The sequence below is a fragment of the Phasianus colchicus genome, chromosome 3 (assembly GCF_987193195.1).
Source record: "Phasianus colchicus chromosome 3, bPhaCol1.hap1.1, whole genome shotgun sequence".
NCBI lineage: Eukaryota > Metazoa > Chordata > Aves > Galliformes > Phasianidae > Phasianus > Phasianus colchicus.
Genome location: NC_143438.1, coordinates 36959772 through 36983419, shown reverse-complemented (window position 1 = coordinate 36983419; position 23648 = coordinate 36959772). Strand labels below are relative to the sequence as shown.

Here is a 23648-nt window from a genome sequence, read left to right as displayed (position 1 = left end):
CGTAATTGTTAAAGAAATGCTTTCCAATGCCCTGTGAGAGGGGGTACTATCTCGAAAGCTCAAAGGGATTGTTCATTTGATCACTAAGCATAGTGTTATTCTAAGCACTCATGCACTCAGAGAATGCCTCTATTCTCATGTTCCCCTTGGAGTTGAGATCATCTGAGATATGCCAGCTATCAAACATAAAGGCTGAGGTAGAACTGCTGGCAGAATGGCTTAAGAAAAGGCTTCTGGTAGACCTGGAATCCATATTCTGCTTTTTCTGATGACAGCTGTATTTGCAGACCACTGGGCTACCTTAGAAGGTGTACGTGTAAAGCGAGTTGAATGTTATGTATTTCATGTTAGACAGTCTGTTCTTCAAGTCAGGTCTAGTGATGGATTGTAATGATTTCTGAATCGTTTCATTAAAAAAAACTGCCAGTAATTTCAAAAAGTGTTTGGCCACTTATTTGTACACATACTACTTAAAAATAAAAACCGTCACCTCTGATTTGTGTCACTTCAGCACAAGTAGCATATAGGAAAGAACTCTAATCAGTTCTACCATGTACTAAAGTCGACACAGTACTGGCAGTTTCTAGGTTATATCCAAGAGAGACAAAGATATTCTCCAAGCATTTTCACAGTGCACATTTCTACCACCTGAACTACACAAAACAGATACAACAATAAATTGAATAGGTGCATCTGCAGTGAGTGAAATGGACGTAAACACAGATTGACAAATTCCCCCTAAAAGCCCGAGTTCTCCTTTCTTTTTTTCCTTCCTCATCTCTGGAAAACAAAGCTTTCTAACATTATGCTTAATTTTCCTGCAAAAAAAATATTACCTTTACAATAAATGCACTATTGTAATCATGACATTTCAGTAAGATCTGAAGCGCTTTGAAAAACTAGATGCAAATACACTGCAATTTTCAGAAAGACATGCCCTCATGAAAACTTCTGCAGCCAATCATTTTGGGGATATTTCACTCACATGAAAAAGTCTTAATTTTTATGCAGATTTTTTTTCTTCTAATGTTATAGATCAAAGAAAATCACACATTTCAGGATACGTCCAAAATTCTGATAGAGACTCTCCATATGAAAACACTTTCTAATCCTTAATTTATGAAGCTCATTAAAAACAATAAAACCATTATGACAATCAAATTTTGCTGTATTTCCTCAGTGAAGTCTGTTAAATTAAAAGAATTATATTTTTATTCTTTTTTAAATAACAGAACTGCGATTCTGGCCCTTAAAATATTTAAGTCTTTACCTTGCAGTTGTACATCCTAACTACGTCAGTATAAGCAAACTAATATGGATGGTGGAGAAAATGTTTCATTTTTATAGACCCCTGTGTCAAGCAGTTTATGTGCAGCCCATGTACAAATACAACATGAGCCTTTTCCCACACTTCATTTGTGATAAAGCGCACGATTATGATAAGCTTAAAAACAAGGGGAACTGATTATAAAAACCAGATATCTGTATATGTCAACAATGATTTATTACAAAAAGAACAGCAGTCACGATGATCAGTAAAAGCAGTGTGCAATTTTTAACAACATGCTAATTTAAATGTACTCATGTTTTCAAGAAGGGACAAGCTCTGCATGCTTTCCTTAATTTCTTTTTCTTAGAATCTCAAAAATAACATTCAGAAGCCACATAATAGGCACCTAGACTTCATGCAGAGCCAAAAAGAGCACTTTTACAAGGGATACAAGAACATTTATTAGAAAGGAACATGTATTTTCACTGTAGGAGACATCTGTAATGAACACGTTTAAAAAAAAAAAAAAGAAAACCACATGAATGGGAAAAATGAAACTAGTAAGGCACTTTTCAACCCTTATAATTATTTGCAATTGAAAGAATAATTACAAATCAATTTTAAAAGATTGTTGATTAGATGAACAGGAAAAATAAATAATTTAAATATTTGCCTTCAGGGAAAAATGCCTGGCATAACTGTATTGGCACAGGGGTAACAGTGCAGCTGTAAATATGTCCAGGCAGGAGTAGCATGTACAGAGGGTGCTACTCGAGCACCGCTGTAATTAGAGTAATTATGCTGCTGGGATTCTGCCACTGAGTTTTCCCAAGCAGTCTTTACCCTGAAGCTGCAACTCCCCTGCAAAAACTGCAGCCATTAAATTCTCTTACTGCAGTTAGTGAGCAGCAGTCTCCTTGGTGCAAACGTAGTTTGACTGGCAGTGGAAGAACTCACTGTGGGAAACAGGAGTCAGCTGTGACAGCTGCAGAGAGCCTTCCTCATATCTACCCCATCTGTTTATTGGCTGACAGGAAAAACGAGGTCCTACTCCTCAGCTAGGTGCTTCTGCAGCACGTGTAATAACCAAAATAGTGCTAGAGTGAGTCTGCACTTGGACACGATGCTTCAGAATAGAGGAGAAAATTGTGTACAAAAGGAAGGAAATGGCAAAATCCCAAGCACGCATACAGAAGCCTCACCTCCTCGACTTCTCATTTTCCAAAAATCCTGTTTATAAATTCAGTTTGATTATTCTATGTTATTTTAGTTTATGAGTTCAGATTCAACCATTGAATCAGTCAGACTGATTCAATTTACCTCCTGAAACCAGGCCACCACATACAAAATGCTGCAGTCTGGTGAGCAGTGATTTTGAAATTGAAGCTAGATTTGTTATTTCTCTGCTTAGTTTCATCACTCATTGTTCCTTTACAGGCTGTGCAGTTCACGACAATGCTGGCCAGCCCTGGATCTTTCACAGAAAGGGCAGAGTAATTTAGTGGAGAAACAAGAACTAAACTTTCATTTTCTGGGGGACCCTGATGGTTCTTGGATCAGGGAGTTTTCACCCTGAATACCAAAACAAATTTGCTTTCAGATCTTGGTATTTTGAAACAGATAAGAGAAGTAATTTCAAGAAATTTTGCCAAATATGCTAAAATATAAGTAAATTTTCAGAACACATATGTAGTGCTCTATAAGGAGTCAAGGTGCCATATAGCAAGCCTGATTTCAGTCTGAAGTTTTCCACACATCTATTTCTCATTCTGAAACAGAGTTCTTTGTTGACAATTGCTCAAGGACTGTGATCCCAGACCAATAAAATCTGGAGACCAAACAACAGGGTCTTGTGGTCATTTTAAGTATGGGCGATTTGTATACAAGGCTGACCACAAGATAGAAATCAAAGACAGTGAAAGGTAACAGAATAATGTTATTAATGTCCCGCTCATGCCATAACCTCACCTTACAAAAATGAAATAATGGAACCTTTTAGATCTGATGAACAGTTGACACTAAAGACAACATTACCTCGAACCTAGAACTGCTCCAGCCCATATGGACTCAGGAAATAATGAGTCCACTTGCAACAATAAACAACAGCAATTGAAACTTAATCTTTAGGAGTTCACCAAGAAATTTTTCCACCTAATAGACTGCAGCTCCCCTAATCCACTCAGTGCCACAGCTATGCCACAGCACGGACCTAAGATCACAGTCTTCCCTGTTAAAAACTCAGACATCACTGCAGAACTGCTGAAATCAACAGAGATACTGTGCTGAAAAAAAGGAGCTCCTGCAAGTAAAAAAAAAAAAAAAAAAAAAAAAAAAGTCAAAGCGAATTAAGAGTCACCACGTTCTGATAAATGCTCAGAGAATCCCACTTACTTAAAGAACAGAAAAGTTTTTCAAATATGAAGTATCTATTTCAGAAACATCAGCACTTTCATTTCATCTTCTCTCACTTCAGTGGAATGAAGTCTGTTTGCAGTAATGTCACTGTGGTGACTCCGTCAGGTGTCCAAAACCTAATACTATTTTTTCCAGAGGCATTCAATCACTTTTCCCACAGTCAAAGGTTAAGTAGAAAATCTGATAACGGTACTTTAGAACAGAAATCAGAACTCTAATGAATTCCTTTCATTTTCAGCCAATCAACAACCTGATGTAGCTATAGCGTTCACTGCAAGGGGACTGGGCTAGATGACCCTCAGAGGACCCTTTCAACTCTAAGGATTCTGTGATTCTATGAATTTCTGTGGAAGTCACTTCAGATAAGAAGAGATTTAGAAGTATTTTTGCAACAATGGCCCTACATGTGTTTGTTTAGTCTCTAAAACATCAATTTCTGCTGCAATCTTCCAAGACAGAACTACCATGGACACTTTGGTTTTCTATGATCAACATCATACACATCAGTAAATCTAAGATGCTGCAGCAAGGGGGGGAAAAAAACTGAAAAAAAAAGGAAAACAAAACCCAAACTACAGTAGATGGCAGCTACTAAACCACTCAGACTAATTTAAAGTTCCTGTTGGATGGAAATACTTTCTAACTAGCAGAAAAATTGTTCCTGCTAATTAAGTAAGAATATTAGAAGGTCAACAGAAAGTCAAGTTTTTTATAGGGGAGGCTCTAGAGAGTGAGCCTGCTAGGAACAGCTCTGGAAATAAAGGGCAGCATTATCGTGGCTGTTCTCTGCTTGTGAGCAACTGCAGTCTTGTCACCACCAGGATGTTTCTGTGCAAGTACCAGGGTGTGCACACCAGTGTACACTGATCCTTTTCACTTCTATTTCCCTCACCAGAAACAGACACTCAGATGTGACTTTCTGCTGTGTAGCTCCCTGTCAGCGCTTTCCCTCTCCACTTTCCACACCACCACCAGATTCATTTTCAGTCCTGTGGACACAGTTAGAAATGTCATACATTATACTGAAGCATTACGTAGATTAACTCAGCACAGAACTAAAATTTTGTTGTCAGGGTCACAAGAGCACGACTTGCAGGGAGTGTTTATAATCTGCTGTCTTCTCCTCTGGCACAGTCCTTTTCTGGTGGGCTTACTGCTGCTCAGCTCCCCCTACAATGCTTTCACATCCTGATTCATTACAAACTGAGTTTGGTACTTCTGAGAACTCGGCTCTACTTAAAGGGAAGCTAAAGGAAAAAAGATCTGTGTAAAAAAGCAGTGGAACATCAGGAAATGGTTTCAAACTAAAAAGAGTGAAGATTTAGATTGGATATGAGGAAGAAGTTTTTTTTACAATACGTAGCATAGATATAAAAATATATATACATTACTTTCTCTTAAAAAAAAAAAAAAAAAGATCATAAATCTTGATGTTTCTAGACTTATATTCTCAAAATAAGTGGTACAAAAATTCACTCTGGTTTTCTTGTAGCCATGACATCAAAAGTGAGTCACAGTGTAATTAAACTTTAATGCCAACATCTGTTTCAGCTAAGGAGACGGTGGAGCAGTTGGCCCACAGAGGGTTCTATGGCTTATTATTCTATGGTTTATTTCACTCAAACCGAGACTGAGCATTTATTCAGCTCAGCAAACTGGAAATGGGACAACAGCAACATCCCAGCTACTTTCCCCAAAATAACGACCTTTCAGAAGCACTTGTAATTCATTTGCAGCTCAAATCCTGCCTTATCCAAACCGATTGCTACATAAGGACCAGTGATGGAAAACACTAAGGATTCTGCTTCTGTGCAAACTGAAAACTCCCTTGGGCTACAGCCTGCTATCAGGACAAAGGCAGCAAAATGCACTTGGAAAGGAATAACTTGTGTTCATGGTTAGCTAATTAGCAAAAGGCCTCAATCACCATACAGCACCATGTGACACTGGGCAACCCTTCCCCATCCTAACTTTTACAGTCAGCCACAATGTGTGCTGGGGATAACAATAGGATGTTGAACGCCTATTGTGCTTCCCCCCATCGCTCATACAGATTCACTCTTACTGAATAAACAAGGGGAAAAAAATCAGCAGATCCTGCTCACTGTATAGCAACCATTAAAATCATGAATAAGTCATTTATTGTACTGTTACTGTGTTGATAAACTATAGTGAGCACATACCATCGGGCCAGCACTGCTGGAAGTGCAGCAGGCATCACTTGACTCCGGTCCCTGACTATGCTAACAAATACAGTAACAAAATCAGTCCCCATAACAGAGAGAAAAACCCCCTCTTATAGACATGCAGGTTGGTTGTAGTAAAGATCAGAAAAAAAAAAAACATTTGGGATCATATTTGTTAAAAAGCCCTATAGCTTGTGCACTAATTGCATGTAAACATCAGAGCCTTATTAGAGGCAATCTCACAGGTCTATATGCTACTGTAGAGCAGTGTGGTAAATCATGCTCGCATATTAACTAGTTAGATACCCAGGAGCTACCATTGCTGTTTGATGTATCAAATGGTTGCCAGAAATAAAACTTGAATATTATTATTAAAAAAATCCATAAAGATGAGTAGTCACCTAATGAGCCATAACCAAACTAACTACAGAAATAGCATCAACATGCAAATCTCTGTACTTTACAAAGAGCTTTAAACCCTAAAATAATAACAAAAAGGTTAACCACCTGCTGGATCCGAAATCCTCTGGGTCTCTTTCCACCTCAACAGTTCTCTAATGCTTATGACACAGGACGAGGTTGCCTATGCACAGCTAGCAAGAAGTGTTTTGATACACAAGATCTTGCAAGAACAGAATTTCAACCCCTTACCCAAATAAAAGCTTTAGGTGAGATAAAAACAAACAAAAAAAACACAACTAAACCAAAGGAAAGGACACAAGTAGTGCTCATCAGCTACTTACCAATGCACAGAAACAGTGACAAGCTATTTTTAGTTGAAATGTAAATCTCTTTTTTTCCAGCTCAGGAAATTATTCCAGTCTTTCTGGTGCCATTTTGATAAAGAAATGCTCTCCAAAAGCAAGCAGGCCAAAACTTGCAAGAAATTGGGAACAGAAAAAAAGATGACGAAGGGAAGTGGAAATATGTGGAGAGCTGGAACAACAGAATCATTGCTTAAGCTTACAACGAAAAACTATGAAGGACTAAATTCACTCATTTGCCCGTCATGCCAGAAGGAATAACTGCATCATGGTTAAAACATACATTTTAAGACAATCTTCTGTCTCTCAGGATTGATTTTTTTCGTGTCAGCTTGCCATTATTTTGCATTAAAGTCATAGTCTGCATCCCACAATCAATGGCATTTACAATGAGGGAAATTCTCTTATAAGAAGGTCACTGAACTACAACAACACACAGCTTTTAGCAGGTTCCTATCACTGTCACATCATCTCCTGAGAGAAGGATTGTGAAGCCAGGAGCTGCTAAATTCTTTCAAGCTCCTCCTTTTGCATTCTGCCCCTTCTCCTTTTAAACAAGATTCTAAAAGCAAAAATGAATTCTAGAAGCATATGTGAAATTCATACAGGTTTTGCACATAATCATATATATGCCCACCTCCTTATATTTTTATATTCTGTATAGCCACTTGTAAGAGATGAACATTGCCTATTGTTCTCAGGGAATATGCTTTATTTATTGTCATTACATCCCAAATAGAATGAGAAAATGAGAAAGAGAAAGAAAATCCAACCCCCAAACAGTCAATCAATATCTTCAATATCAGCATCCAAAAAAATCCAAAACGGTTCCAGATGTGGACATGGTGGGACAGCAGCAACTGTGACAACCCTTGTACCACATTAAGGCCAACAGCAGCACTGCCTACATCTGTCAAAATATTACAGATGGCAACCCAGTGGAGACAGAAGTTCTTCAACCTGCGAAGGGTTATACAAATACCCACAGGAGTTCAATGCGTAGGACACAGAAGCGGGTGTCAGCATAAGTAATGAATCAGGGTCAGGCAGGGTTGCTGTGGAATTGTGCTGACTGCACAGTTTTGAGCTATTTCCCTGAGCTCTGCATAGAAAAGTGACCTTGGGACCTAACCCAGAGCTGCAGCTAAAAATGGCAGAACAACAGACAATGATCTGCTCAGCGTTGCTTTGCCAAACTCACAGCAGAGCTTACCTCCTACTTCAGTGAAAGGAAAAACAAAAAACAACTCCACAATTCTGGTATTGTTAAAAAAAAAAAAGCTAATTTTGCCTTTTTTTTTTTTTTTTTTTTTTTGCTAAAACACTATTAAAATGCTAGTTATTATACTAACTCTTCATTGCTATCAAAGAGGAGAACTTGCTGTCACAATACCACAGTTCCTGCATGGAGAACTTTTCCTTATTTGTAATTTTACGCTTGTTCAGCCCAATAGAAAAGAAGTACCTATGGAAGTCTGCAAAGAGGAATATACAAAAGAAGGTCCAATCTTCTTGGCCTGGACAACAGGCAGTCTGGCCCCCTGCTTTTGCCTCACAGTAGCAGCAATGGATCTAACAAACTTCTGAACTATCCACACATAATTTTATAATTGTCTTTAGAAGCAAAGCCGGCAAAGTGATCTCCTGATCCATTCCTTAAATGCACAGGGCTCTACCCAGCCATTTCTTTTCTCTCTCCTATACTGAGTCATTCGTGATCCTTTTCTGACTACATACTGGTTGCAACAGTGACCATGTTGACTACGTGCAAGTTTAACAGAAGTTTGAAGCAGCATAGATCCAGAGCACAGATGAATATTCAGTGTTGAACAGACAACAAAACTGTGTAGGGTGTCACAAGCAAATCCTTTCAATGCACCAACAAAACTAACTCCTGTTAATTTGGAATTTGATAGTTACACATACGACTACCATACAGACTCAATTCCCTTTCTCTTCCATATCCTACACTTAGTCTCCATTTCTTCGTTCTGTTTGTGTTAAAAGTTCATCACCTCTGAGAATTATCTCTCTGAAACACAGCACATTTCTGACGCTCTTCTTTTTTTTTTTTTAGTAAAGCATCTGGTACAACGAGCCTGCGTTGTTGCTGAGGACATTTCAGCCATATCCCAGTATAAAAAGTAATATTAAAGGAAAACAGAGAAAAAACTCAAAGCAAACAAAAAATACCTTCCAAAATAATAATTCTTGAATCCAGCTCATGAAGAAGAAGAAAACAAAGACGTTCATGCTCATTCCCAAAAGGCCCTTCCACAGTAGTGGATCAATCTTTACTTGTATTTACAGAGAGCACTACTGGGTCTAGCAGACATGAAAGAGATATCCACACTTGGTTCTTTATTACCACAGCAGTTTCAATCAATAACACTATGTTTCCCATCAAAACAGTACTCAAACAATAAGCACTGCAGAAACCACACTTTCTCTAGAAGCAAATACTTCCTTGACAAAAACTCCATATAACAATCTTTAGGAACCGCACATATTTTGTGCTGTCTGAAGTACAAAGGCTCCCTTCTGATAGATCATATTTTCTGCTGGCCCAAGACAATACTAATCCTAGGAAGGGAAAAAAATAGAATGGAGTAAGGTTGCTGCCCCCGGGTGGCTAAGAGCAGAGGGGCAGCCAGGAGGACCTCGGGTGGCCCAAGTGCTTCTGAACCTCTTGAGATCATGCACAGAACAGAAAAGTACAGAACAGAAAAGTGAGAAAGTAGTACAACAGCAATCAAGGCATGAGCATCACCTTTCTTAAGGGGACTGCTTCAGGCAGGAATTAAATTCACGGATTCCTCCTTTCCTGTAGGAGGTGGCACTGTCCTGGTAAAAGCTACAGATAGTGGCTTTTTGTCCAAAATAAATAAAGCAAGCACAGAAGACAGTGAACCGTAAGGAAAAAAAAAAAAAAAAAAAAAAAAAAAAAAAAAAAGAATGCTGTGCTGTAGTCTGTCAAAAAGACTGGAGGCTATTTAAAATTCCTAGGAAGAGCACTTCTAGGCAAAGAGCTGAAGCTATAAATTAACCTGCTACTGGTGCACACTCATTATAATTAACATCACTGGAGAGAAAGAAAGAAGAAATGAAGGATGGCTTGAAATGCACCAGGACAGAAGGAGAACAGGAGAGAGAGGGACTATAAAACAACAAACACCTCACCTAGGGAAAGCTGTCTGAAGCTTATAATCATTTACCCTCTACGAGACGGATCTGAACCTCTTAAAAAATTGCTCAGAACTGCAGGATAAGGCAGTTACATACAACAGTGCCATTCTCAGACACATGAAACTTATATCTGCACACATTTCCTTCCTGACTCTCACAGAGCCTCACACTGAGGTGACTGCCTTTGCACCTCCAGCCTACTTTGAATTCTTCACTTAACCAGTTTACAGACTATTTGGTCCATATTGCCTCTTCCTTCTTAACAACTTTCATCTAATTTAGAAAGCAGACCAACTAGACTTCCATTTGTAAAGTGGTAGAAGGGTTGATAAAAGATGTTGACTCTTTTTCGGATTTGCAAAGAAATTTTCCTCCTGGTGATGCCAAGCTAGCTAGCAAGGATTGAATGCTAGTTTATCTTAGATAAGCAGTTCAGATTACAGATTTGGAACATGGAAATGTTTAGCAATTTGTTAGTAAATCATTACCTTTAAAGAACATTTAGGAAGCTGACTGCACGGTCCATTTTTTAAAATTAGCAAAAGAATTTATAGTAAGGGTATGTATCACTGTAGAATCACTGTAGAGTAAGTTTAACTCCACCAAAATTGAACTCCACGATTTTAATTCCTTTTTTTTTTTTTTTTTTTTTTTTTTTAAGGTCACAATCTCCACACAGGACAGATCTCTACAATCAAGTGCTAGTTTAGTTTGATACCATTTCGGGCTAGCGATCGAGTGATCAGTCTAATGTTGGACCCAGAGGCACTGTAAAAGCCTGAGTTTTTGCTAATAGAAAGAAGTAGGCTGATGCCACCCTCTCCACTGACTTCATTTTCCTCACAGGAAGAGAGCACTGGAGAGATTCACATTGAGAAAGGGCATAGTTTGGGACACGCATTATACAGTGCTGTGGGGCTCCATAACCAGTAGAACTGGATCTACTGCAAATGACTGGCAGAGCAGATGTAGAGGAAATGAGGTAATAGTCTCACCGCAAAATTAATGAAGCGTAAACCCAGTTCTTATGTCCACTTGTGGATTCTTCAGCCACTGGCATTATCTGATCAGTGCTGGAAGCATTCATGCCAGGAATTCGGGCTCACGTGCTAATCACACTGCATTAACTCATGCAGGAAAGCAGATTTTAGTCAAAACCTATCTAAATGGACAAGTGTTGTTTTCACATACAGTAAGAAAGATTTAGTTATTCATGCTCTGCTCCTTCCGTACCTTGAAAGAAGGAAAATATTTCCTTACCGTGTTCATAAATAGTTGAATCATCCAAAATGTTAAGCAAGTCAGCCTTAATAAAATCCACATGATTTTTTACAGATGTAGTTTCCACGTCAAAACATAATGGAGCTAAATGTTACATTAACTGACAAACCTTTAGCCTTTACAGGAACTTTAGACTACTGCTTTTTTCCTGTGGAGTTCTATTCGCATAAAATCAATATAAAGTCAGAAAAACAAAGGTGTGCCCCCACTTTTCCCAATCTTAATGTAGAATAAAGCTATATTTTTTGGCCTCTTCTTATTTGGTATGAAAGCTATCAGCAAAACCTATGGGGGAGGAGAGGGGGGAAATCACATAAAGCTAACAAGATGAGGTCATCTAAAATCCGATGACCTCATAGGTCATCAGATACTTTGTCTATCCACTTCTGCCGCAAGTGCAACTGTATTGTATCAGTTTATACAGTAACTTATCTAACCTGCTTTTAAAGGCCTGCCATGATGAATCTCCATTTGCTAAGATGATGAATGCCAATGTCTCAGTATTTGTTTTAGGATTCCCCTATCCAACATAGGAGTCTGCCTGCAAGTTGAAGAAATCACTGTTCTATCCATCATGGACAGAGAAAAGTAACTTTCCCTCTCACTGCATACCACCCCTAACTTTGTTAAACACTTGCATTCAATCTTGCTTCAGATATATGTTTCAAACCTTTGATCCTCCCATTTTCTGCTCGGTCTTTTCCTCAGCCTTTCCACTTCTTTTTGGGACTGTACTGCCCATACCTGGAGGCTATTCACTAACCATCAGTAGATGACAAGAATTATTTTTTTCTGTTTCTCAGAAAAAAAGCAAAGCAAAGAAAAAACCAATACAACAGCATACACACAAAACTAACTGATCAAGCAACATTTTCCAATGGTCTGAGCAACTCACCAAATACTTCGTTGTCCTCTGAAGACTGCTGTGTTAGTCTTGCTGCTTTCGGACTCTCCTTAGCCACTTCCTCCACCTTGGTTTCAGCATTCTGTAAAACAAACCAGTCCTTCAGATCAGGTCCTCTTTTAAGGTGACTAACCAGAAACATTCTTTGAATTTCTTAATTATGCAGGAATCACATTCTTAAACATTTCTTAAACACAGAAACACTAATATGAAGGGTCTTGCCATCTTTATAATTTCATGTATGTGTTTTTGCAAAATATTGAGGAATATTACTCTTAGAAAACAATGGAGGAGGTTGTTTGACTGTTTTAAATAGAACTTTCATTTATTTCTTTTTCCTCTCTACTTTACCGTCATTGTCTCTTAAGCCTCAATAATGAAACAGTAGAGAAAATTCAATTACACAGTATCTTCAATAGTGATTTCCTTGCACTTCAACTTAATTTAACTTTAAACCATCACATTTGATAAGCATGTTGCTCCTCTCATCCCACACTTCATTTAGCTGGGATGCTAACAAAATTGTCAGAGTACAGCATATAACTTGGATGTGCAAATATGTGTGTGGGGGAGATATATATACATATATTCAAAACAAAGCTGTGCGTCTTTGACACCTTGCTCAGATATCTACTATGTTTGCTTCACCTGTCTATTCACCAAATGCATTGGAGAGAGAATTTAAGTGAACCTCTAAAACCAGTGGCAAAATTCTCATTGAAATCAGTTTTCCTATGTGCCTACCCATCACTAAAGACCTAGTCTTTGCAAAAATGTTAGCAAATAAGATCAAATCCAGTTTCCAAATCCATCTTATTTTAAGTTGACTGGGAGGAGAGTGGCACAGTGGAAATGGCATTTCTAAACTCTTCAGAACAATTGTATGTAATATGAATTTAGCAAATCCAATTTCTTGTCAAACATTTGATTTGTGGACTTTTTAAGATTTCTGCTTGACATTATTTTAATAAATTTGTCAGAGATAGAAACTTTTGTAAAAAGCTTCAATTGTACAGCACTAAGGTCACCCTTCCTACTTTCTCAGACACTGAATCTCAGCTAGCAGCAATGAGTACAGAACGGCAGTTTACAATTCGCTCTCTTATTTTATCCAAATGACCATTCTCTATGTATGAATAACAGATACCAGAGGACATAAGATGTAGGACTACAGAAGACATCGAAATTAGAATAAGAGTGAGACCTTAAAAGCTATGACAGACTTCAAGTTTCCACTTTCCCTCTCATATTCCACTTTCTTTCTATTGACATTTCCCACTGTTGACATACTGAACCAAGAACACAGAGCACAAATATTTCTCCTGACAGAGGAAAGGTCAGCCAGATAAAGAGAGGTTCTACTGCTTGATAGCAGCCATTCTTAAGCCTTTAACCAACTAAATGACCATCTGAAGCACAAGCACTTAATTAGTTCTGAAACAAATTTGCCAATTAGATATCTTTGGACTCAGGTTAATGCTACATAAGTCAGCAGTTTCAGAATTTGAGCTGCCAGAATTCAAAGCATTTCATTTCCTAATTAAAAAAGAATGAAAGCTGCAAAAGAAAAGACCTAACTCATGGAACACTGAGTTTTAAAGTTATATTGCTACTACAGAAACCTCTAAAGACAAAAGAAGCACCTCATGTTTTCAGCATGTTTTGCTTTGGTACTCAGAAGAAATGTATATGCATGCTTGCAGCAATGCAGCTCATAAACGAGACAGCACTTGAGCAATGGATATGAATTGACTGATGCAATATTAAATATTGCTAGGAGGAGTTAAATATGAGTTGGAGAAGAAAATAAAGGCATGTGCTATGCCTATGCTTTTGAAATGACGGATACTGCTCTATTCAAGAACATGCTCATTTATAAATGTTTTCTGGGGTTTTGAAGAAATTGCCTTTATAAAATTTACAAATTCAGACTTACATTTTGGAATTGCTGCTATACAGTCCATGAAAAATGCCTCAGAACTTAAGCACACTTCCAACCTGTAGGCAGCCTCTTATCTCCCCTCATTAAAAACTACACAGAAGAGAGAAGAAAACAGTTCGACTAAGTCTGTTAACCTTCCTACACAAGACAGCAGACAAATTTAGGGCATGAAAACTCAAAGAGATTCCAAGGAAAGACAGCAATCTGTTGGGAAAAAAAACTAACGAAAGCAAGACCTAAAAAGGTCACTGGTGGTGTCACAGCAGCAGCAGAAAAGAGTTGGGGGTGGGGGGGGGGGGGGGGAAACAACACAGAAAGTAAAGGATAGGATGGAAACTATGCTTCAGAGGAAAAATCATCTGCAGAAGTGTTCTTAAGGTACCAAACTGAACATCCCACATGAAATCCACTAGTTATGAATCTCACAAAGCCGAGGAGACAGCCAGTTTCAGCACATGCTTGCTTCAGTTTGGATTAACTGGCGTCTCTCAGGATGACAGCAGCACCCAGTTATAAACCAGCAGTGACTGTACAGAGAGAAAACTTGCTCAGATAAACACAAACACTGGAGCCCTTCCTCAAAAAAGTCATGTATTAACTACAGTGTGCAGGCACTGTCTATGCACACAAGATCCATGCGAAGGTCCGTGGTGCCCAAACTGCTTTAGAGAACCACCAGTGAGTGAATCAGCGAGCCACATAACAGAGTTGGGTTCTCCATCCTATTTTAGTTGCACTGCAGTAAGCAGCTTAATTACAACATCTTTATAAGAGATGGAGACCAGCTTTCTACTCTGAAGAAAGCGGAAGAGGATAGCTACTATGGCAGTGAGTCAATTCCAAAACAAAAAGTCCTTAAACACTGTGCCATCACTGAAAAGATAAAATTCATACAAATAGAGCAAACCAAGTTCACAGGTCTCCAAGATGAAGGGGACAACTGAAATCCTCATCAGAGCTACTGTTCTAGGTTGTGTAAAGACAGCACTTGTCAGCTCAATTTCAGGTGTCCGATACACTAGATGTGATGGAGTAAAGCTGGAAGAGATTAAAGTGTTATTGTTACTGATAAAGCTACTATTTTATAACCAAATATGATACATGAAAAATCACAGCAAAAAAAAAAAATGATTAATGATGCAGATATTCTAAAGACAATTTCTATTATAAAACAGATTTTTAAAAGGCAAGATATACCCACTTGTTTAATTCTTTCTTCCAGCATCCTAAAAACTTTCAGGTGTCTCAACCTCTCCAACCAATTAACAGAAAAATTCAAACTTTATTCCTCTACAATGCTTGAGCTGTGCCAGGATGGGTTCATTACCTACAGTTACAAAGTGCTAGTGGAAAAAAAACAAAGCTCCTTTGTACCAATCATAGTAATTCTATCTAGATCTGACTTTCAGGTTGAGCACTCAATGCACTTTCAGGAAAGACTGGCAAAATAAGTTTATTTTATAGGATTACTGGTTATATCTGATTTGGGCCTATATATCTTTATATCCTATACCTACATATCTGTATATCTTTATCAGTGATCTCGATGAGGGGATTGAGTTCACACTCTCAGTAAGTTTGCAGACAACACCCAGTTGGGTGGGAGTGTTGTTCTGCCAGAGGGTAGAAAGGCACTAGAGAGGGACCTGGGTAGACTGGATCGATGGGCCAGGGTAAACTGTATGAATTTCAATAGGGCCAAAAGTCGGGTCCTGCATTTTGGTCACCCCAGGCAACCCTACAGGCTTGGGGAGGAGTGGCCGGAAAGCTGCCTGACAGAAAGGGACCTTTGTGTACTGATGGACAGTCGGCTGAATATGAGCCAGCAGTGTGCCCAGGTGGCCAAGAAGGCCAATGGCATCCTGGGTGGTATCAGGAATGGTGTGGTGAGCAGGACTGGGGAAGTCATCCTGCCCCTGCACTCGGCACTGGTGATTCCTCACCTCAAATACTGTGTTCAGTTTTGGACACCTCAGTACAGAAAGGACACTGAGGTGCTGGAGCAGGTCCAAAGAAGGGCAACAAGGCTGGTGAAGGACTTGAAGGATATGCACTACAAGGAGCAACTGAAGGAACTGGGGCTGTTTAGTCTGGGGAAGAGGAGGCTGAGGGGAGACCTTATTGCTCTCTTTAAATACCTGAAAGGTGACTGCAGTGAGAGCAAAGTTGGTTTCTTCTCACTGCTGACAGGATGAGGAGAAATGGCCTCAAGTTGCGCCAGGGTAAGTTTAGATTGGATATCAGGAAAAACTTCTTAACAGAAAAGGTTGTTAAGCACTGGAATAGGCTCCCCAGGGAGGTGGTTGAGTCATCATCCCTGGATGTGTTTAGAAACGGTTTGAATGTGGTGCTCAGGGACATGATTTAGTAGAGGGTTGTTAGAGTCAGGGTAGTATGGTTGGGTGAGGTTTAATTAGATGATCTTTAAGGTCTTTGCCAACCTGAGCAATTCCATGATTCAATGATTCTATATTTAAATAAGTTCACATAAGCTCTCTCTCTCTCTTCCTCTCTCCAAAGTATCACTACAAAAATTCATTTCAAACTGAGATTCAAGTAAATAGTCCTTTGCATGTGCTTCACCTCAGGGAATTGACAAAGATGTCCCTAACTCTGCAGCTGCTCTGATATCATCGAGAAACTAGAGGATCTATTGGCCCAGTTTCCCATTGTAGCAGACCACTATTTCTTTGTGACTCAGTTTATCTGCTTTCCATCACAGCTGTTGCATCGTGTTATAGTAGTGAGCGAGTGAACACTGCAGTCTCCATGTTAAATAATATTTAAGAATTTTGATAGGTAAATATAGAAGCAACTGGTAGCTATCAAAGTATTTGCCACCAACTAATATCAACATCAAAATCGCATTTTGGCTATGTACCCACACATTAGTGCAAGAAATAAGGCCATATTATTATTATTGTTATTACTATTATTATTTTGTTCCTATCAATGCCTATTTAAAGGATCTTTACCTGAATGGGAAATAAGAAATGCTGAGTTACAATAACTGTGCAGTAACAGACCAGGTTAGAAAATACAATCAAGCATATGGCATTTACTGAAGCAGATTATTTCCTCAAAAAAAAAAAAAAAAAAAAAAAAAAGACAGGACTCAGAAATGAAGAATTGTACTCTTGAGTACTTCAGCCAACCTTTAAACTACCTTGCCATTTTTGCCTATTAGCTAGAAAGGTCTTGCTTCTTTTCCTTTAACCATACAACTGTTAATTAAGGACTTCATTTTGCAAAGGAAAACCACACAGGTATGTCAGAACTTCTCATCAGAAGCCAAATAAGTATTCAACAAGAAGGATTAGTGTTATAACCAAAAGAGAATAATAATAAAAAAAATCCTAAAGGAGAGTTTTATACTATTTATATTGTTAGCGCTCACATTCCCATTCCCGCCTCTTGCAACCAGACAGTATGTTAGCTCCATCTCAACGGCAGAAATGAAAATAGACTTAAATTCCCCTTATTTTCAGTACAACACTGACATAAAAGCTATAACATAAAACACCACCACAAACTGTGTATGCACAAACAATTGCTTTGGTATCATATCCATCTGTCCATTTACATCTGTTATTTATTCATTACTGTCCATAGAAGGTTACCTTCCCTGCACTTAAAGTGGTAAAACATGTGATTCCTTCCCTACACTAAATTTACAAATAAAAGACAGACAAAAATTTCAAGCAGATGAAAACAGATTTGACTGCCAGTAAGCCTCCATTTTGGAAGAACAGAAAAAGCGTAAATTGCTGCAGGCAATAATAATCTTAATAATGTAATCTGTAACCATAGCAGTAAATCATGCAACTTCAGGCACAACTGAAGAACTCAGGAAACCATTCCTGATATTTCACTTCTGCAGTGATATTCATCTAATTTCTATAATGTAAGTCTGCCTTCCATTTAATATTCACATAATGGATGTACGTTGGCCAGGTTACAGTGCACCCTTAGGACATTGCTTCTTCTCAGCAGACCTAACTGACCTTCTAGAGTTCCAGTGGGAGAAGAAAAGTAAATCTTTAAATCATAGCTACAGTGCGGTTTCAAATAACATGATAGAGAGGCATTATCATCATTAGTAAGTCTGAAATGCACAAACATTTTTCTAAATAAAGAATATAGCTGAAATGGGTAGGAGTTGCAGGGCTCCAGTCCCTCTTAACAGGGATAATTTTCTTTGCTACTTTGTCATCATGTTCTGCATCCCCAGATTAAAGACTAACAATGGTACTACCATATAAGTCTCATCAGAACGAGTCAGAAAAGTTTCGTATTATTTCCTTTTCAAGGACTCCATCAGTACCACACAACTGAACATACTGTGTACAATTCTGGACAGCAAGAATTCACAGCATGCTGCCTGTCCTTCTCCAAGTAGCCACAGATCTTCTGTATCTGGATTAACAAATGTATTCAAGCACCTTCCTGAAATCAGCCATTAATTCCTCTTAACTGTAGAGATTCGTCATCCATTTCATTAATACGGCAACCTCACACACCCATCTACTGCCATCACGCACAACACCGCTATGCCAGACAGAAGTTGGACTCGCATCATCTCCAGAGCTTTCAGTTCTTGAAAATGCTCCAGGGAACTCTTACATCAGATCCTTCTTCATTCCCCACCACCAAGAAAATTTCATAACTTTCCTAATCATTTTCAAATAAACGAACTACTTTTTCAAACAGCCAGCTAATCACAACCATCATCTCCAGTTTTCTAGTAGACCTCATGTTATCAGTTCAATTTTCATTTCTACAGATTCTTTACATCCCACTTCTGAAATGCAATACTTGAAATGTCCTCCATTCAGTGACTTCTATACAGCGCAATTATTTTTATGTTCCTGCATGTCAAAATATCATCTGAGATGAAAAAGTGACAGAGAGAGATGGATAAAGTCTTCCAAGGACAATTTTCTGTTTCTCTGAAATCTCAGCTTCAGTAATACAGTGCTAGGGCTGCTCTTGTCCCCAGCTGTAGAACTTCAAAAGTTTCAAACAGAAAAATCCCATCACTTACCCTCCAGGCAGACAAATGCCTTTTGAAAAAGGGCTTAGATGCCAAATACTTTGAAGGGATGCATCTAGTCTATTTTAAAACTGGATAACTACTACTAAATTTCAACTCAAGGACTCACTAAATTCCCCCATTACCATTTCCACACTGATTTGCTATGTGATTCCATTTGTGATGGACATTTGAAAACTTTGCTTTTGTTCATGGACAAGTTTTCACAAACCAGGTTAATATACAAAACATTTTGCTTTCATAGCAATTCTGTTTCATATTGAGAAAAGGATTCTTTTCCAGAGTTGTTATGTTTTCTAACTGACCTAAATCTTTCCAGCACAAAACTGAGTACAACAGATAAAGACAATTTATGGATCCATGGTATGCTGCTAATTTGCCTTTATAGTCCGCAATGTATTTCTCAATGCTGAAAAGGAAGGTTCAGACATGTGATAGGGAGACAATAACTGCTCACATTTTCTGTGTTCAATCAACTGACACAGGATAGCTGCATTTGGGAAGAAGGTGCTAAAATCGTGGAATATCCCAAGTTAGAAGGGACCACAAGCATCATCAAGTCCAACTCCTGGCTGCACCCAGGAACACCCAAAATTCAAACTCTATGCCTGAGAGCAGTGTTCAAACACTGCTTGAACTCCAGCAGCTCAGTGCTGTGCCCACAGCCCTGTGCAGCCCATTCCATGCCCACCGCCCTCTGGTGCAGACCCTTTCCCTCACCCCCAGCTGCCCTCCCCTGACACAGCTCCATGCCGTTCCCTCGGGCCCTGCCGCTGTCACACAGAGCAGAGCTCAGCGCTGCCTTTCTGCTCCCTGTGAGGAGCTGCAGCCGCCATCAGGCCTCCCCTCAGCATCTCTGCTCTGCACTGAGCCAACCCAAGGACCTCCGCTGCTTCTCATACACCATTACCCTCCAAGTCCTACATCATTGCAGTAGCCCTTAGCAGCCTCTCTGCAATAGCAAACAGACTCTTGTATCCTATGGGGCAGAGGAAGGGGAAAAAGCTACATCAGTTACTACTCTTTAGGTACTGAGACACTGACAGTATTGGCAATGCTTATAAAGCAGCACAGAATTTGAAAAACAAGTTAAGACAAGACACAAAAATATGCTTCAGATCAATATTTTCAATGTGAAGCAAGAATCCTGTCACGTGTCTTTCACTCTTTGCAACACTAATGCTGAAACCATACACAGGAAACCTGAATGTGAATCATACCCAAAGAGGACAAGCACAGACAGAAAAGTGAATCGCTATTTCCCCTCCCAATCCCACCCTTATCAGACGTGGCAAGGCACATCAGCTGTACAATAAGTCTCCTAGTACAGACAATACTAAGCTGTAAAGATCACCGTAAGGATTGTTCTTGGAATTACACTGGTTTTTGATAACCCCCAGAGCACTTGACCTGACACTAATGTAATCAAAGAGAATATGTTCCTCACTCCAAACCCAAGCATTTTTCCTCAAGTGCCACAGTGCATAGTATCTCATGGACACTCAACCTAATGAATCACAGGAGCTTTAACAACTCTTGATGAGTTAAGCCAGAAACAGGAACTTTGGACTCCAAGCACAATAGCAAATCTCTTTCACCAAAGGTGTTTAAGCAGATTTCCAGAGTAGTCTGAAGAACAGTCATCAATACTGATGTTTTCCCAGTCTACTCATCCCTTGTGATCTACACAGACTTAGTCTTTGTCAATTTTATCTCTGTTGAGCATTACTTTTTAGCCCCATGTTGAGGAAGCACAAATATTTCACTCCTCTTTTTTTTTTTTCTTCAATAAAATGATATGGCTTAAGTTAGAAATGCAGTGTCAGTGCTACAACCTGAAATCTCTCCAAATCTTTCTTTCACAAACACTCTGAACAAGAGCAACATTGAAACTCAGAGGCCTAGTAATTTTTAAATGCCACTACCACAAGAGGTCTTTCTGAAGAGCAGTAACAAAGAAAAAGTGCACAAAAACAACTCTATTTCCTCCTGCTAGTGAAACCACCAATATACTTCAACATAAAAATATTAAAAAAAAAAAAAAAGAATACAAATACCTGATACACCAGAAGACAGAAGTCACTCAAGTATCCAAATCCATGCTAAAAGTACAATAGAGATGCAAATACTAGCAACTAGTGACAGAACAAGGCACGATATTTAAAGAAAAATAATCAAAACTATGTTCACTGAAAAAGTGCAAACTAAATGCACTAGTCAGGGACAAAAGGATTAAAAGTATTTTGTTTTTCCAGACAAAAATTATCTTTCAGCCCTATCCACCAAACTTCTTGTATCACAGGTTTGAGTTTGGCAGTAGTTTTGCAAAACACTTGGCACTGCACAAAGTACTTGAGATCCTCAGCCCTGACTCCATAGTTGAGGTCTACACAAAGGCCTGGCTGTGGCAGGAACCTAAAGGTTTGCCCCTTTTACCCACAGGAAGAGGGAAGCAAGGTAAAGCAGATGGCAGCTCACTGTGCAGAACACAGGGCAGCACAGCATTCTGTGGTGATACAAACCCACTCCAAAGCAGTGCTGCAAGGATTTCTTCACAGTAGTCATGTATGCCTTTGCACAGCAGCACTGATCAGCAAAGGCACTGAAAACATGTAGCTAAATCAAATCTTCTTCCTCTTTGTTACCTGTAGGGGAAATGTATTACATGGACCTGAAGTACTCAAAAGAACAAAACCTGCCTAGAAATGAAAGTTTCCATGGAGCGTCTTTGACATACGCAATGTAGAAGTGTCAGGCCTAAGAAGGGTACAAAACTAATAGAAATAAATCAGTCTGCCACCTTCTCAGTAACAAACCTCTTTTGTAGCCTCCAGCTGTGAAAACCTTCTCACTTTTGCAGTTCTTCAACTGACAGTGGACAGGTATTTTTGACAAAAAACAAACAAACAAGGCTACACAACTGACATTTTGACTCTGAAACCAGCATTACCATTGTTACAAGAAAATATGTAAGGTTTCACCTGTCAGTGTAAATTTTTTAACTCCATTGGCTTCCAAAAGCAAAACAGAATGCATGCAATTGTGAGCTACAAAGAGCTGAAGCATAATTGTGCCAACTAGACACATGCAGAAGAAAACCAGCTCCTGACAACAGTTGAGCTCTGCTCAGCTCCCCAACACCAGAACAGATTTCAGGCAGACTACTATTCCACTTGGGAAATTTTATTCTTAATTCACTGTACGCATGCACTGAATTATTCTTAATGCACTTAATGTATTCTTAAATCATTGTATGATGTACTAGTACATCAGGGTACAAAATACACATGACAACATATACCTTGAGGTATATATACCTCTACAGGCAGCTGAAGGTGGACTTTACTGAATAACATGAGTAACCTTTTAGTGTTTGGTCTGTGTTAAGAGGGTACCAAAAGGAGCAGACACATTTAAACATTCATAACAGTCACTGTTCTACTTGCAGTGATATATCAGACTAACTCAAATCCACTCTGAGCTTAATATCATGAGCAGAAAACATGCCTGGAAACAACTTCCACTAAACACCAATCATGAACCTCTTGAATTTAATTTAATTTTCATTTCCCAAATCTTAGCTCATGAGAAAAGAAAACTCACAAGTTGCTATGTGATTTTTTTCCTAATAATGATGTGGAAGCAAGATCATTCTCACTGCTTTACATCATTTGACAGTCCCTAGTCTTATGAAACTTATTTCCAGGCCAAAGTTATTGAATTATTGAAAATTACTCAATAGATTTTATATCTTATTCCAAAATGGCTAGTTACATTTTGTTGTTGCTGATTTTAATTAGGGGTGGGAGAAAAAGACACTCTTATCTTTTCAAGTGGCAAAATATTTTAGCCCAGAAAAAACAGAAAAAAGTTTCAGTTCCTTGCTGCCCCATCTACCTGCCTTGTCCCATCCCCCAGATGCGTGTCCTCCTTAAGGCCAGGAGAGAAGCTGCCACAAATAAGTACAGAGCATGAGGCTTTCTTGTGTCCTCATCCATTCTGCTAAAATAGAAAAGGCTGGACTGTATAACTGAATGATGTAAGCTCTTCCTCTCCTCTTATTTGATTTAAATAGCCCTATACATTAAATACAAGATCCTGAAAGAAGCTGACTATTATTTAACAGTGCTCCCACATGGGTCCTGCAAGCAGGGCAAATAAATGCAGATACCAGTTAAAAGACATTATTTTCAAATGTCAAGTTCTATGGGGGTTATTTTCACAGAACAATCAAAACATGATTGCTTAATTCCGTGTGCAAATAGTTTTTTTCATATATCCGTTGTGAAATACAGCTGGCACCACAGTAAGGCCTTGAAGTGGAAGGAAACTGATAAAGGCACAAAATAGACTGCATAATTGTAGCAAACAGTTCGACTCCTACTTAAGGAAACTTATACAAATGCACACACGTTCTATTCACTTCAAAAGTACATGGTTTTGTAAGGACTCCAAAACTGAAGCTTAAATCAACACTGGATTGCAATCAGGCAACGCCAAACTAGAAGGAGAGAAATGGTTTCAGGTAGTCAGTCTGGTTTGTCTGTTCTCTTCCCCCTCCAAATTAAATCAGAAAGCTGCAACTCAATTAAAAAATAAACAAATAAATAAAAATTGTTCCATCAATAAAAGGTTCCTGTAAAGCAT

General features: G+C 38.8%; 1 protein-coding gene across 4 annotated transcripts in view; it reads right to left on the bottom strand.

The window, feature by feature from the left end:
• Positions 1 to 23648, bottom strand: part of MBP (myelin basic protein) — a 104274-nt gene that overhangs the window by 39010 nt on the left and 41616 nt on the right. For all 4 annotated transcript variants that reach the window (XM_031589053.2, XM_031589050.2, XM_031589051.2 and 1 more), the window contains exon 3: positions 11998 to 12088. In XM_031589053.2, the coding sequence (XP_031444913.1) occupies positions 11998 to 12088 (91 nt within the window). The remainder of the gene's footprint in view (positions 1 to 11997; positions 12089 to 23648) is intronic.